Source organism: Sceloporus undulatus, chromosome 4 (assembly GCF_019175285.1).
Source record: "Sceloporus undulatus isolate JIND9_A2432 ecotype Alabama chromosome 4, SceUnd_v1.1, whole genome shotgun sequence".
Taxonomy (NCBI): domain Eukaryota; kingdom Metazoa; phylum Chordata; class Lepidosauria; order Squamata; family Phrynosomatidae; genus Sceloporus; species Sceloporus undulatus.
This window is the reverse complement of record NC_056525.1, coordinates 212,726,453-212,739,725: the sequence shown is the minus strand read 5'-3', so window position 1 is coordinate 212,739,725 and position 13,273 is coordinate 212,726,453. Positions and strand designations below refer to the sequence as shown.

Genomic DNA, 13,273 nt, shown 5'->3' with positions numbered 1-13,273 from the left:
GTTTGTTGCCTTGGTTCAAAAGTTAGTGAATGAGAGAACTGCAAAGGTTATTCGTTTAAAAAACTGTACTGAATGTAATACCTTTCTTATCTTCCGGAAATATTCTGTCTAATTGACCTACAGTGAGTTTAAGATCTAAAATATAGATGGGCCAAGTGTTATTAGGCCTTCTGCTTTCATTCATTTCTGAGGACAGTGATGATAATATGATCAGAACCTGCAGTTAAGCTGTTGAGAGCCTATCTTCTAACAAGCAGTCAATTCCTAAATAGAGTCATGGAATCATGGAATTGAAAGGGGCTGAACCACTTTTAGAAGATTATCAGACAGGGGATCCTTTCCCCATCTTTGTCTTGTCCTTACTGCGCTGATCCTGTTATTCTCCCGTCAGTGAAGTGGAATTGTCCCATCCTTGCTCTTCATTTTGCATTAACGGACAAACCCGTAAATGCAGTTCCACTTCACTGACAAGTTTATGACAGAATCAGCATGTCAAGAGTGAAAGTCTTTTGCGCGATCGCTGTCATGGACAGGATAAGGACAGGCTTCATGCCCTTCCCCCATCTGATAATCTACTTACTATCAAGAACTTTCTTCTAATGTTCAATCAAAATCTACTCTCCTGTAACTTCAGATTAATAGACCTGGTCCTACCTTCTGGGTCAGCAGAGAACAGGCCTGCACCCACTTTTCTGTGACAGCCATTGAGATATTTAAATTATTATTATTATTATTATTTATTTATTTATTTATTTATTTTTAGCCTGCCTCTCCCTATGGATCGAGGCACATTACACTAAGAGATAAAAATACATAATACAACTTAAACATAAAATAACACAGTCACCAACCCTCTACCAGCCTAAAGATAAAACACTCAATTACAGTTTCAAGTTAAAATTGATTATACAGTCGGCCCTTCTTATAGGCGGGCTTGCCTTCCACAGCTTTGAGCTTATGTGGAAGGCAAGCCCCAGCAGAAATAATGGGGTGCATACTCGTGCCACGCACCCCATGCGCTGCCACGAGTACGCGTCTCATTATTTTCTATGGGACTTGAGCATATGCTTTTTTCCCCATATGCGGTGGGGGGGGGGTCCGGAAGGGATCCCCCGCGTATGGGGAGGGCAGACTGCAAAACAGTTTAAAAGGGGGCAGTTGGAGAAGGCAACTATGGGCGGAGGGGATAATAATAATATAATAATAAAATTTTATTTATATGCCGCCCTTCCTACGATCAGGGCGGCTCACAACAGGTTAAAATACAAACAGATTAAAATACACAATACACAAATTAAAAAGAAAACACAATAAATCAACCCAACAGCAAAAAGCCCCATAGCCCAACCTCTTGGCCACGGAAGAGGAGGGAGGCCCACAGGATATTTATTCGGGGAATGCCTGTTGCAATAGGAAGGTTTTAAGATCCTTCCTAAATTGGGCCAGGGTCGTAGACGAGCGGAGCTCTGTGGGCAGCGCATTCCAAAGGGCTGGGGCAGCTATGGAAAACGTCTTCCGAGTAGTGGAGACTAACCTAGCCCCAGGCACCTTCAGTAGCTGCTGCCCAGACGTTCTGAGGGTGCGAGGCGGAATGTACGGGGAGAGGCGGTCCTTTAGGTATCCTGGGCCCAAGCCATTTAGGGCTTTATAGGTAATTACCAACACCTTATATTGAGCTCGGAAGCGAATGGGCAGCCAATGGAGATCTTTTAAAACCGGTGTTATATGGCTGGTTCTGGAAGCGCCAGTAACCAGCCGGGCTGCCATGTTCTGCACCATTTGCAGTTTCTGAGTTTGGTATAAGGGTTGCCCCATGAAGAGTACATTGCAGAAGTCCAGTCTCGAAGTTACCAGAGCATGTACAACAGTTTCTAGGTCCCTCTGGGCCAGGTATGGGCGCAGCTGGCGAATCAGCCGAAGCTGATAACAGGTGCTCTTGACCGTCGCATTCACCTGAGCAGTCAGGTGAAGCGACGAGTCAAGAAGCACCCCCAGACTGCGCACGGAGTCCTTCACAGGGAGCGTGACCCCGTTCAGGACAGGTGGAACCACCGCCATTCCTGGACCAGGGGAACCTATCACTAGTACCTCCGTTTTCTCTGGATTCAATTTGAGTCGGTTTTCCCTCATCCAGCCCATTACTGACTCTAGACAGGCCACGAGAGGAGAGACGCCATCCCCAGTCACTGCATCAGTCGGAGACATAGAGAAAATGATTTGGGTGTCATCAGCGTACTGATAACCCCGCGCCCCATGTCTCCGGATGATCTCTCCCAGCGGTTTCATGTAAATGTTAAATAGCATGGGAGACAGAATGGCTCCTTGAGGGACCCCAGTTTTTAGGGGCCTCTCATCAGAGCACACGTCTCCCAGCTGCACCATCTGGGACCTCCCGGAGAGGTAGGAGCGGAACCACTGGAGCGCAGTGTCCCCGATTCCCACCTCTGCCAGGCGTCCCAGAAGGATACCATGGTCTATGGTATCGAAAGCCGCTGAGATGTCCAAGAGCACCAGCAGGGACACGCTTCCCCTGTCGATGCTCAGACGGAGATCATCGACCAAGGCGACCATGGCCGTCTCAACCCCGTAACCCTCCCGGAAGCCAGTTTGAAATGGGTCCAGATAATCCGTTTCATCCAAGACCGCCTGAAGCTGGATCGCAACCTCCCTTTCTAATGGGAGGTCAGTCTGGGAAAGTCTGCTGGAAGAGATCCATCTTGACTGCCTTCTTAAAGGTGTGAAGGGTGGTAATCTGATGGATCTCCTCCGGCAGGTCATTCCACACTTTCAGAGCAGCCATTGAAAAGGTTCTCTGGGAAACTGCAGCTAACCTGGTCTTCTTCAGCTGCAGTAGATTCTTCCCAGAGGACCTGAGTGTGCAGGGTGGATTATAGGGAAGAACACAATCATGTCACCTCTCAGTCTTCTCTTCACCTAGCTGAACGTGCCCAGCTCCTTCAACCTTTCCTTAAATGTTTTGTTCTCCACACCTTTTATCCAAAATCAGTGGAAGCTCAAGTCCCATTGTATACAATGGTGTAGTATAATGGTATCTCTTATGTAACATGGCAAAATCAAGGTTTGCATTTTGGATTTTTTAAGTGTGGATGGTTGAATCTCTGGATGCAACATCAATGGATATGGAAGACTGACTGTAAGATTAATTTGTCAGGGTTGGTTCTTGACAAACCTATACTGGCTCCTCCTGATCATTCATTGGTGTCAAGATACTTGCATACAGACTCCTGTATAAGATTCATTCTGATATTTTCCTGGCATTTAGGTTAGGCTGATTGTTCAGTTGAAACATTAGAAGCAATACTAAAAATAGCATCAAGAGACATGCTCTGAAGCCATATCATCTTTGTAATTTGCAATACTGATTTGCGATACTATCCAGGATTTAATATCTGCAAGCTAGTTCCCTGATGGCTGTTTTCTCCATCACCAAGCATAATTCTGTTTCAAGAGAAAAGTCTACTTTGCTAAGTTGAACACATAATAATAATAATAATAATAATAATAATAATAACAACAACAACAACAATAATAATAATAATATGCCCCTCCTTTCTCTGAATAATGGGACTCAGGGCTGCTAACAACGTATTTTAAAAAATACAGATTAAAACTAGACAAACCTTCAATAACAGTATAAATATAAAAATTTAAAAACAGTAATGCAGTTAAAAACATTGATATTTATTAAACGTCAAGATACAACCTTAAAAACAGCACTGCATAGCATTAAAAGCCTGTCCCAGTCAGTTTCCAAAAGCCTGATGGCATGAAAATGTCTTATCTTGCGGACTGAAGAAGAGCAAGGACAAGGCCATTCTGGCCTCCCTAGAGAGGGAGTCCCAAAGTCTAAGAGCAGCCAGTGAGAAGGCCCTGTCCCTTGTTTCCACCAAACAAGCCTGGGAAGGTGGTACAACAGAGAGAAGGACTTCTCCAGACAATCATAGAACTCTAATGGGCTAACAAATGGAAATACAGTCCTTCAGATAGCCTGGACCCAAGCTGTACAGGACTTTATCGCCAGCACTTTGAATTGTGCTCAGCCAGTAGAGTTGTTGCAACAAATGAGTTGAGTGCTTCCTATAGCCAGCCCCAGTTAACAATCTAGCTGCCCGTTTGGGGGCCAGCTGAAGTTTCTAAGCAATTTTCAAAGGTGGCCTCACATAAATCACATTATAGTAATCCAGTCATAATGTAACCAAGGTATATGTTGCTGTGGCCATATCCCACATCTTCAAGAATAGATGCATTAATAAAAACTCATAATTAGATGCCAAACCATAATATGTCTCTAAGATGTTTATCACACTATGCTCTTTAAAGAGGTACTATTCCAGTGTGACTCCTCTAGCTGCCTCCTGTTGCATGCTGGGATTGGCAGTTTTAAGGAGCTGAACTTCTCTGCCTGAGAATTCTAAATACCCCTCCTTAAAACTACCAATCCCAGCATGAAACAGGAGGCAGCTAGAGGAGTCACACTGGAATAGTACCTCTTTAAGAGCATAGTGTGATAAACATCTAGGTGTAGCAGTAGGATGTGTAGGGAAGGCAGTCCATAGGAGAATCATAAAGGTTACTACTGTACAAACCAACACCATCTATATCCCTTACTGAAAAGACTGCAGTTAAAAAACTTAGTGGACATGGATATGGGAAGTATCAGATCAGTGAAGAAAATCTACCAAATTGTTTACATGTGTGTACAGACTCATAGGTATAGTATAAATCTGTATCACACATAAACACATATTCCTGACCAATTTTGAAATAGTGAGCTGAGGGTGTTAACAGATGTGCACATAGATTATTGTATATTCATTTACAATAAAACAGAGAAAATACTTGTAGCTTGAAAATACAAATTACATAGGTACCCTGATTTTTATCTGTCTTCAGACCAGGAGTCCACCCTGGCAGATTGGTAATAATATGGCAGGAGCCCTACAGAAGTGTGTAGTTCAAAAACAGAATATGGAATGGAGTGCCAAACAACAAATTCTCTTAATTGAAACTGACTACTCTGAGGAAAATAGTAAACTTGGCAAGCAAATTTAGGGAAGGGAAGCTTGTCTCAAGATCATTAAACATAGCATAATGCCCAGTGTTTCTAGCTGATCTAGCCATATATCCAGTTAACAAATCTATCACCATATTGCTAGCAGGGATTTTAAAATCTTTAGTTTTATTCAGATTCTCGATTTACAGTTCACATTCTCAGTCCCTTCCCATTTCTCTGTTGGGTTTTGAGACTTGCCCTTCTTTGCATGCAAAAATCTATTTATCTGTCTATCTGTAAAAAAAAATCAAAATGTATACATTTCACTCATATGCAATATTTTATAAATATTTGCATTCACTCAAGCATGTTTGTGCATATTTTTGCATTTTTAATTGTCAACATTTTTGACATATTTGCATAGTTTTATGTAAATTATTCCCTCAGGCACATTGAAAACCTCACAAATGTACAGATTTCCAAGGCAAGGCAAGATCATTGATTTCTATTGGCAATCTTGGGAGGTATAGAATGGCTATTTCCACTTTTTTTTAAAAAAAAGTAAATGCAGTTAGTTTCTTTCTCATTGTCATTATAAGCCATGGTTGCACCATAGGTTTAAGAAAATATGACATGCAAAAACACTTCGTCCCTGTACATCCAAAGAGATATCTCCCTCAGTCACACTTACGTGTTGGGGCAATCCTGCTGAATGTGTTTAGAGTGCTCGTCGTTTCATAGGGGAAGAAGCTCTATCTGTGCATTCAGAACAATGTATTTCCAAAAAGGAAAAAAGAGTTTTAATCTAGAAAGTGGATAAGACATTGGTGGGAGAACATTCAAGCAATGTGTGATAGGAAACAGAGACCAAGTGAAACCTGGGTGAATCTTTTCATGGTATGATGCAATCCACACTGGAATCTACATGCAGTGGCTATTACAGATTTTCCAAGATGCCAAAGTATTTTTCTTTCCTTACTATCACAGCCTGTTTTACTTTTTCAGCTGAAAGAGATGTTTCCTGGTTTTCGATTGGCTCTTCCACCAAAGCGCTGGTTCAAGGATAATTACAATCCTGACTTTTTGGAAGATAGGCAGTTGGGACTACAAGCATTCCTACAAAATTTAGTAGCTCACAAAGACATTGCTAATTGGTATGTGATTTTCTTCCTCTGTATATGATCAGCTTAATATTTTAACAAATGAATACTTTCTATTTCGATACTGCAGCAGAATGTGAATTGCATTTTCTTTCTGTGTATGAAGGTTTTTAGAGTGTAGGAAGTTAAATTGTACTGAATTACAACAGGGAAAATTTGTGCAACAACTGAAATTGTGAAAGTAGTTTTGAGACCAACTCTAGAAAGTTATTTTAAATACGGTAGTTACACTCCAGCAATTTTGTGGCTAGAGACAGAAAAAGGGATGCAGGAGAGCATGGGTTTAGCTGTGCCAACTGGAATATACAAATATAGATGGTGTTCAATTTTTGGAAGTGAGTACTTGTTCTATATAGCCTTAAATTTGGTCACTGAAGTATATGTGTATATGAGTATTTGAGTCCCTGGCCTTCTATGGGATTTGTGTCTATGCCCCAAAATGCATTGGCCCAATAAAGTGGCTTCTGGCTGCTTTAGGGCATTAGGGCATGGCGTTTACATGATGCACACCCCCAAAGTGGCTAAAAGCCGCTCCAAGGCCACTGTAAGGAGGTAAAAGGAGTGGAAATAATCCAGCTCCTGGCCACATAAGTCCAAGGAACAACTATACAGAACTCTTTCAGACTATGATATAATTCAGCTAAACATTTTGAGTAGATGTTATTTGCTTGTCTGGAGTATGTGATTTTTTAAAACAGGATCTGAAATATCTGGTACATCATGGGTAACCCAAAAAATAATAATCTTGACTTCTAAAGACAATGGACACTTATAACAAAAGATAACCGCACTAGTAATGATCTAGTAAAGTGTTTCCAAACTCTGTCAAGGCAACTCAGGCTTCTTATACCAACATCACAAGAAATTCTTGTTTTGAAAGCGTTGTGAGTTCTTTAGACACTCTTTAAACTCCATTCTGATATTCTTTATTATTTACTCTTCTCTTTCTTTTCCTTCCCCACCTCCCCAGTGCTTATTAAGCCTTTCCTTATTCTCATCCTCATCTTCCCACTACACATCAGGCAGCAGAATCCCCCCCCCCTCAAGTGTGTGAAGAATTATGACATCCTGCACAAAGAATCAGTATGTGGAATTGCTTATAGACCCTTTTATATGGAGAAGTGCTTCTCCTAGGACCTAGGCTTGCCTGGAGGGGAGATTCTTATCTGGTGGTGAGAGAGATTTAGGGAGATCTGCCACTTAGTGACAAAAATTGGACTTCAGCCAAAGTCTGTTTTCAGTTCATAGAATCATAGAGTTGGAAGAAACCACAAGAGCCATTCAGTCCAACCCCCCTGCCATGCAGGAGCTCTCAGTCAAAGCACCTCTGATAGATGGCCATCCAGCCTCTGTTTAAAGACCTCCAAAGAAGGAGACTCCACCACTCTCCGAGGAAGTGCGTTCCACTAATCTCTCACTGTCAGGAAGTTCCTCCTAATGTTGAGGTGGAATCTCTTTTTCTCTAGCTTGCATCCATTGTTCTGGGTCCTAGTCTCTGGAGCAGAAGAGCTTGCTCCATCTTCAATATGGCATCCCTTCAAATATTTACACAATGCTATCATGTCACCTCTTAACCTTCTCTTCTTCAGGCAAAATATACCCAGCTCCCTAAATCTCTCCTTGTAGGCCATGGTTTCTGGACCCTTCACCATTTTGGTTGCTCTCCTCTGGACGTGTTCTAGCTTCTCAACATCCATTTTGAATTGTGGTGCCCAGAACTGGACACAGTATTCCAGGTGAGGCCTGACTAAAGCAGAATACAATGGCACTATGTACTTCCCTTGATCTAATCACATACACTTACAGTTAATCAGTTTTAAAGACAAAATAATCCCTTCGGTCACCTTAATATGCATGCCATGTTTACTGATGCTGTAGCAGACACACACAGTAAATAAATGTTCTTCTTGATAGTTTATTCTTACCATACAGTGGTGCCTCGGGTTACGAAAATAATTCGTTCCGCGGCCGCTTTCGTAACCCGAAAAGCCTTCGTAAGCCGAAAACCCATAGGCGCTAATGGGGAAAAAGCCGCGGCTCTGCCGCGGCTCCATTTAAAATAGCGCCGGAGTTTTTTCGTAACCCGAAAAAACTTTCGTAACCCGAAACAATAAATCCCTATGGGATTTTTTCGTATCCCGAAAAATTCGTAACCTGGGTATTTCGTATCCCGAGGTACCACTGTATATGCAAAACTGTAATGTGTACTGATAATTCCAGATTGTAAACCACTTTTCTTGATGCTGTTGAGGACAGTGGACTAATTTCCAGATAAGTATTGCAGACATTGTTTCCTATAATATGTAGTCGACCCACCCCTTACACAGGGGATCCATTCAGGAACTACCATCCCCATTTAAAGGGAATTGAGCTTATGCTCAAATCCCATTAAGGACAAAGGTGTGCGCTCCCGTGGCATGCCATGGGGCGTGCACCATGGGCGCACGCCCCATTTTTTCTATCGGGGCTTACCTTCCATGTGAGCTCAAGTCTGCATAAGGCAAGCCCACGGAAAGGAAAGGCCTGCTGTAATGGCACTGAATTTTCTTACAATATAAGTAGCAATAGCAATGGCAGTAAACCAGTGGTCCCCATACTTTTCTATGCTACCACCCCCTTTCCTCTTGACTGACAACTGTTTTACTGCAAATTGGAAACAACCATCCTTTCCCCCTCACTACACCCCTGGATCCTTTCATCACCCACCAAGGGGAAAGTGTACTGCCCACTTTGGGAATCACTGCAGCAGACATAAGTCTACAAATGCTCATGCTACCAACTTCTTTCTCTCAGTCTCAAAGATGCTACAAGATCCCTTTGCACAGTAGCTTAAGGAGTGACTATCAATGTCATCATTTGAGATAAGCATGCATTATAATTGTTGCAGTTGTTGTTGTTGTGTGCCTTCAAGTTATTTCTGACTTATGCCAAACCTACCATGGGGTTTTCTTGGCATGATTTGTTCAGAGGAGGGTTGCCTTTGCCTTCCTCTGAGGCTCAAGAGAGTGTGACATGCCTACAGTCATCCAGTGGGTTTCCATGGCTGAGCAGAAATTTTAACACTGGTGTCCAGAGTCACAGTCCAATGCTCAAACCACTACATCACACTGGCTGTCATTATAATTGTACATAATGTTTTTGTTCAAAGTCGCATCCGCAGCTGAATGAAATTATTTCCATGCAAAGGGATAAGTTAAAAAGTACATATCATGCTATGCGTGGCACAAACTGTGTACTAACGGAATACACTGGCTTAGCTCAAAATAAGACTGCTCCACTATTTTTATGAATATACACTTTGTGGAGGCTTGAGAAAGATGTCAAACCTGTAAAGCAGATTACTGGCTTATTATTATTTTTTCTGACACGTTGGGCCAGAATTACTTGTAGCTCCACCCTCTCCTGGAGGAAAATCCCAAAATGGTTTTCATTGCACCACTGTTCTTGACTTGCATAGGGAGAAAGAGGGTATCCCATGACAGTAGCTGCATCTTTCTGTACAAGAGACATAATTTCCGTTGTAATCAGTATTGCTCATCTTAGTACAACAAACTTTCTGTTGCAATCAGTATTTCTCATCTTAGTGCTTAGATTCTCTAGAGACAACTTCTCATAACTTTCAGTTCTTCCAAAAACCCAGACTTATCTTCTCCATAAACCTCTACTTCATTTTCAGCATAGAATAGAAATTCCATTATTACTATACTATTGCTCCACTGAAGTTCTGAATGCAAGTGCTGTGCAGACTGTGACACCAAGACATGTAGCACTGTGGTACTAAGCATCATATTGTAGGAACATAGTTATGAAAGCCTTATTGAATCAATTCAAGAGTCTTTCTAGCCCAGCATTCTGTTTTCAACAGTGGGCAGTGAGCTGTTTCTGAGAAACTCAAGCAGGCCATTAGGGCAGCACCCCTCTCCTGTTTGCTATTTCTGACGTCTGATATTCAAAGGTACACAGATGGCGAGTGGATTTAACTAGATTACCATAACAATCCATTTCTCCTGTATAATTCTATGATTTTATACTGTTTCTGGCCAAACAGATTCCATTTGCAAATTTATATTTGTAGCTCATTACCTGTGGTTAATGTAGTCATCCAGTGTATGCTGGTATACATTTGAATCACTTCTCTTTTAGTAAAAGAAGACATTTACTGCTTAGGTAAATAGAATATGTGGTTGTGTTTATTGGAACTGCCAAAACCTGGATAGCAGACAAGATTATCTGACTTTTCTTTCAAAGATCAATTGATATAAATATTTTAAAATAAGAGCTTGAATGTAATATCTGTGCTCTGCGTCACCAGATCTGCATGTAATAGCTTTACAACATTAGTCACTTTAAGATACAAATTATATAGTTCAGTACTATCAAAAATGTCCCAATCATTCAGTTGAAATGCATTGCAGAGCAAGTGAAATCATGGGTGAAAAGGACAATGGTAGGCAGTAATGCTTTTGTGTAATAAGCTGTTCTGAGTTGGTCATTTGCAATCTCATTCCAACATCTTTTCAAAACAGTAGTTCAACCATGAACAAGAAGGTCTACAGTAATATAACTATGTTTGGAAAGGGTCAGCTCTTATAACTGTCAAATGAAGCAAAGCAGCATTGTTTCTCTTTTTCTAGATAGTTCATTCAGCTGAATAAATGTTATGACTAGAAATAATAATGTATTCCCATCCACTGCAGACTGAAAGACCTGGGATCCTATACACTCTGTGATGACAGGGGTTGCACCTACACTGCAGAATTGACATCACTTTAACTCCCTTGGTTCAGCGATATGAATCCTGGGATTTGTAGAGATATTTGGGAGATATTTAGCCTTCTCTGTCAGAGAATTCTGGTGTCACAACAAACTCCAAATCCCTGGATGGAACCATGATAGTTAAAGTGGTATCAAACTGCATTAATACTGTATTGTGATAGCAGCCAGAATAACATGCTGACCTGTAAGAGGGAGTATTTATGCTGGCATATGGGAAAGTGCAGAAGTGTCTCTTTATGCAAATTACTTGCAATGTCAAATTTTCCCCACATTGACTTCATTTCAGGCAAATGCCATACTAGTTTACATATTTGTCTGTGATTTTACTTTAGCACTGCACCCCAAAAGAATACCACTTCAACCCAATTGAGACATGGCCACTTGTGTACTCAAAAGGATGTTTAAAAAGAGGCAGATTTGGCATGTTAACATAGGAGTTGCTCCATTGCTTCCTCTTAATAATTATTTTTTTAAAAATCCAAAAATGAAACTCTTGTTCAAGCCAAAATGTTAAATTCTTGAAGTGTTACAAATAGTTTCATAAAAGTTAGTTACTAGCTCAGTTATCAGTGTGTACCAATTTAACACATCCACAGAAAAGGGCAGGACATTTTGGATTAAGTTATAAACCCACGTACGTGTCTGTCTTTAAGCATGCTTTCTTAACTGTAGGTGTGTAGAAAGTGCTATACAGGTATGATTGTATTTTGTATAACAACCCATAATTTGGCAAAATTAATATTAAATAATGCAGGCTTAAAGCCAGTAGTCCCAACTAGAGCAGATCAGTCAGAATTTACTAATTCAGCACTTACAGTGGTACCTCGGGATACGAAATACCCAGGTTACGAAATTTTCGGGATACGAAAAAATCCCATAGGGAATTATTGTTTCGGGTTACGAATGTTTTTTCGGGTTACGAAAAAACTTTTGGTGCTTTTTTCGGCTTTTTTGCACGGAATCGCGGCTTTTCCCCATTAGCGCCTATGGCAATTCGGCTTACGAAGGCTTTTCGGGTTACGAAAGCGGCCGCGTTATGAATTAATTTCGTAACCCGAGGCACCACTGTACATAAATTCCATTAATTTAATGAACTAGTCTAGTTGGGACTAACAGTTGGATTTAGACCATAGATGAGAGTCAACTTGCTCTTGTATGGTGTTGAACTTTAGATCCCAGTATTCCTCAGCTGTGAAAGCTAGATCTGTTGGGAACTGCAGTCAAAAACAATCCAGAGAGCTCTATGATTTCTAAACCAAATTTAGACTTTTGCTAGTTTGTGGATGGAATCTCACTGTTCATGCTTAAAGCAATGTGTATTTTTTTACCTATTTTTATAAAAGTAGTTTTTCATCTGGAGTCTGGTGGAATCTGTTTGTTGTTTGGGAAATATAAGCTCAAGCTATAGGATTAGTTAGTGGTTCTGTGGTTCTACTGGAAAACAACTTTTGGCCCTCTCCAGACGGGCCTAAAGTGCGCCCCCGTCACATGCTAGGGGTTGGTCGAGGGCACACCGCCCATACTGGCCTCACCCCTAGCATGTGACGGCATCAAAATGACAGCGCCCTGTACACACGGGCGCCGCCATTTTGACATGACGGACGCTTAGCGTCTACGTGTCCCGGCGTAATTGTGACGCAAGAAAAACCTGCTTTTTAAGGGTTCTTTTTGCTGCACGAGGGAGTCACGCAGTTTGTCCGCTGCGGCTCCCTTGCGCAGCAAAACAAGACGCGAATAGGCCACTCTTTTTGGGCACTCTGTATCCCGCCATTGTCACCTTTTTGTTTTGTTTTTTCTTTGGATTTGTTTTATACTGAGTTTTAAAAAGCAATTAAACACTTCAGTTTATTATTTGACTTTTCCCTCTCTGCCTCACAAACAATTTTATGCTTTATAGTAATGCATAGTCATAGAAGAAAGAGTGGGAAATGTATAGAAAATATTTCATAATTGAGGGGGAACCCTCCTAGATGAAATCTTATTAAGTTTACTATTATACTAAATTCTAAGAATATTATTTGGTGCAGCTAAATTTTGATTTAGTATTTATCAGAAGTATATTTGATTGATTGATTGAAATTTTATTTATATACCGCCGTTCCTATGATCACAGCGGTTTACAAAACAAAATGAAAATACAATACAGTACAGATTACAGATTCTCCCCCTGGAGAAACGCCGCTCCGGCGGCAAGGAAGAGTCTCTCTGGGCCGTTCCTGCCCAGGTGGAAAGCGGGCGGGCGGGCAGTTAGGGAGGGAGGAGCCTCTGTCTTCAGGCCAGCCCCTGATGGTACTGGGCCAGCCTTCTCTCTCCCTCAGAGGCC

At 41.3% G+C, this 13,273-nt stretch overlaps 1 protein-coding gene across 1 annotated transcript in view; it reads left to right on the top strand.

The window, feature by feature from the left end:
* Positions 1-13,273, top strand: part of SNX16 (sorting nexin 16) — a 60,949-nt gene that overhangs the window by 13,919 nt on the left and 33,757 nt on the right. The window contains 1 exon segment of the mRNA XM_042465268.1: positions 6,020-6,168. Within this exon segment, the coding sequence (XP_042321202.1) occupies positions 6,020-6,168 (149 nt within the window).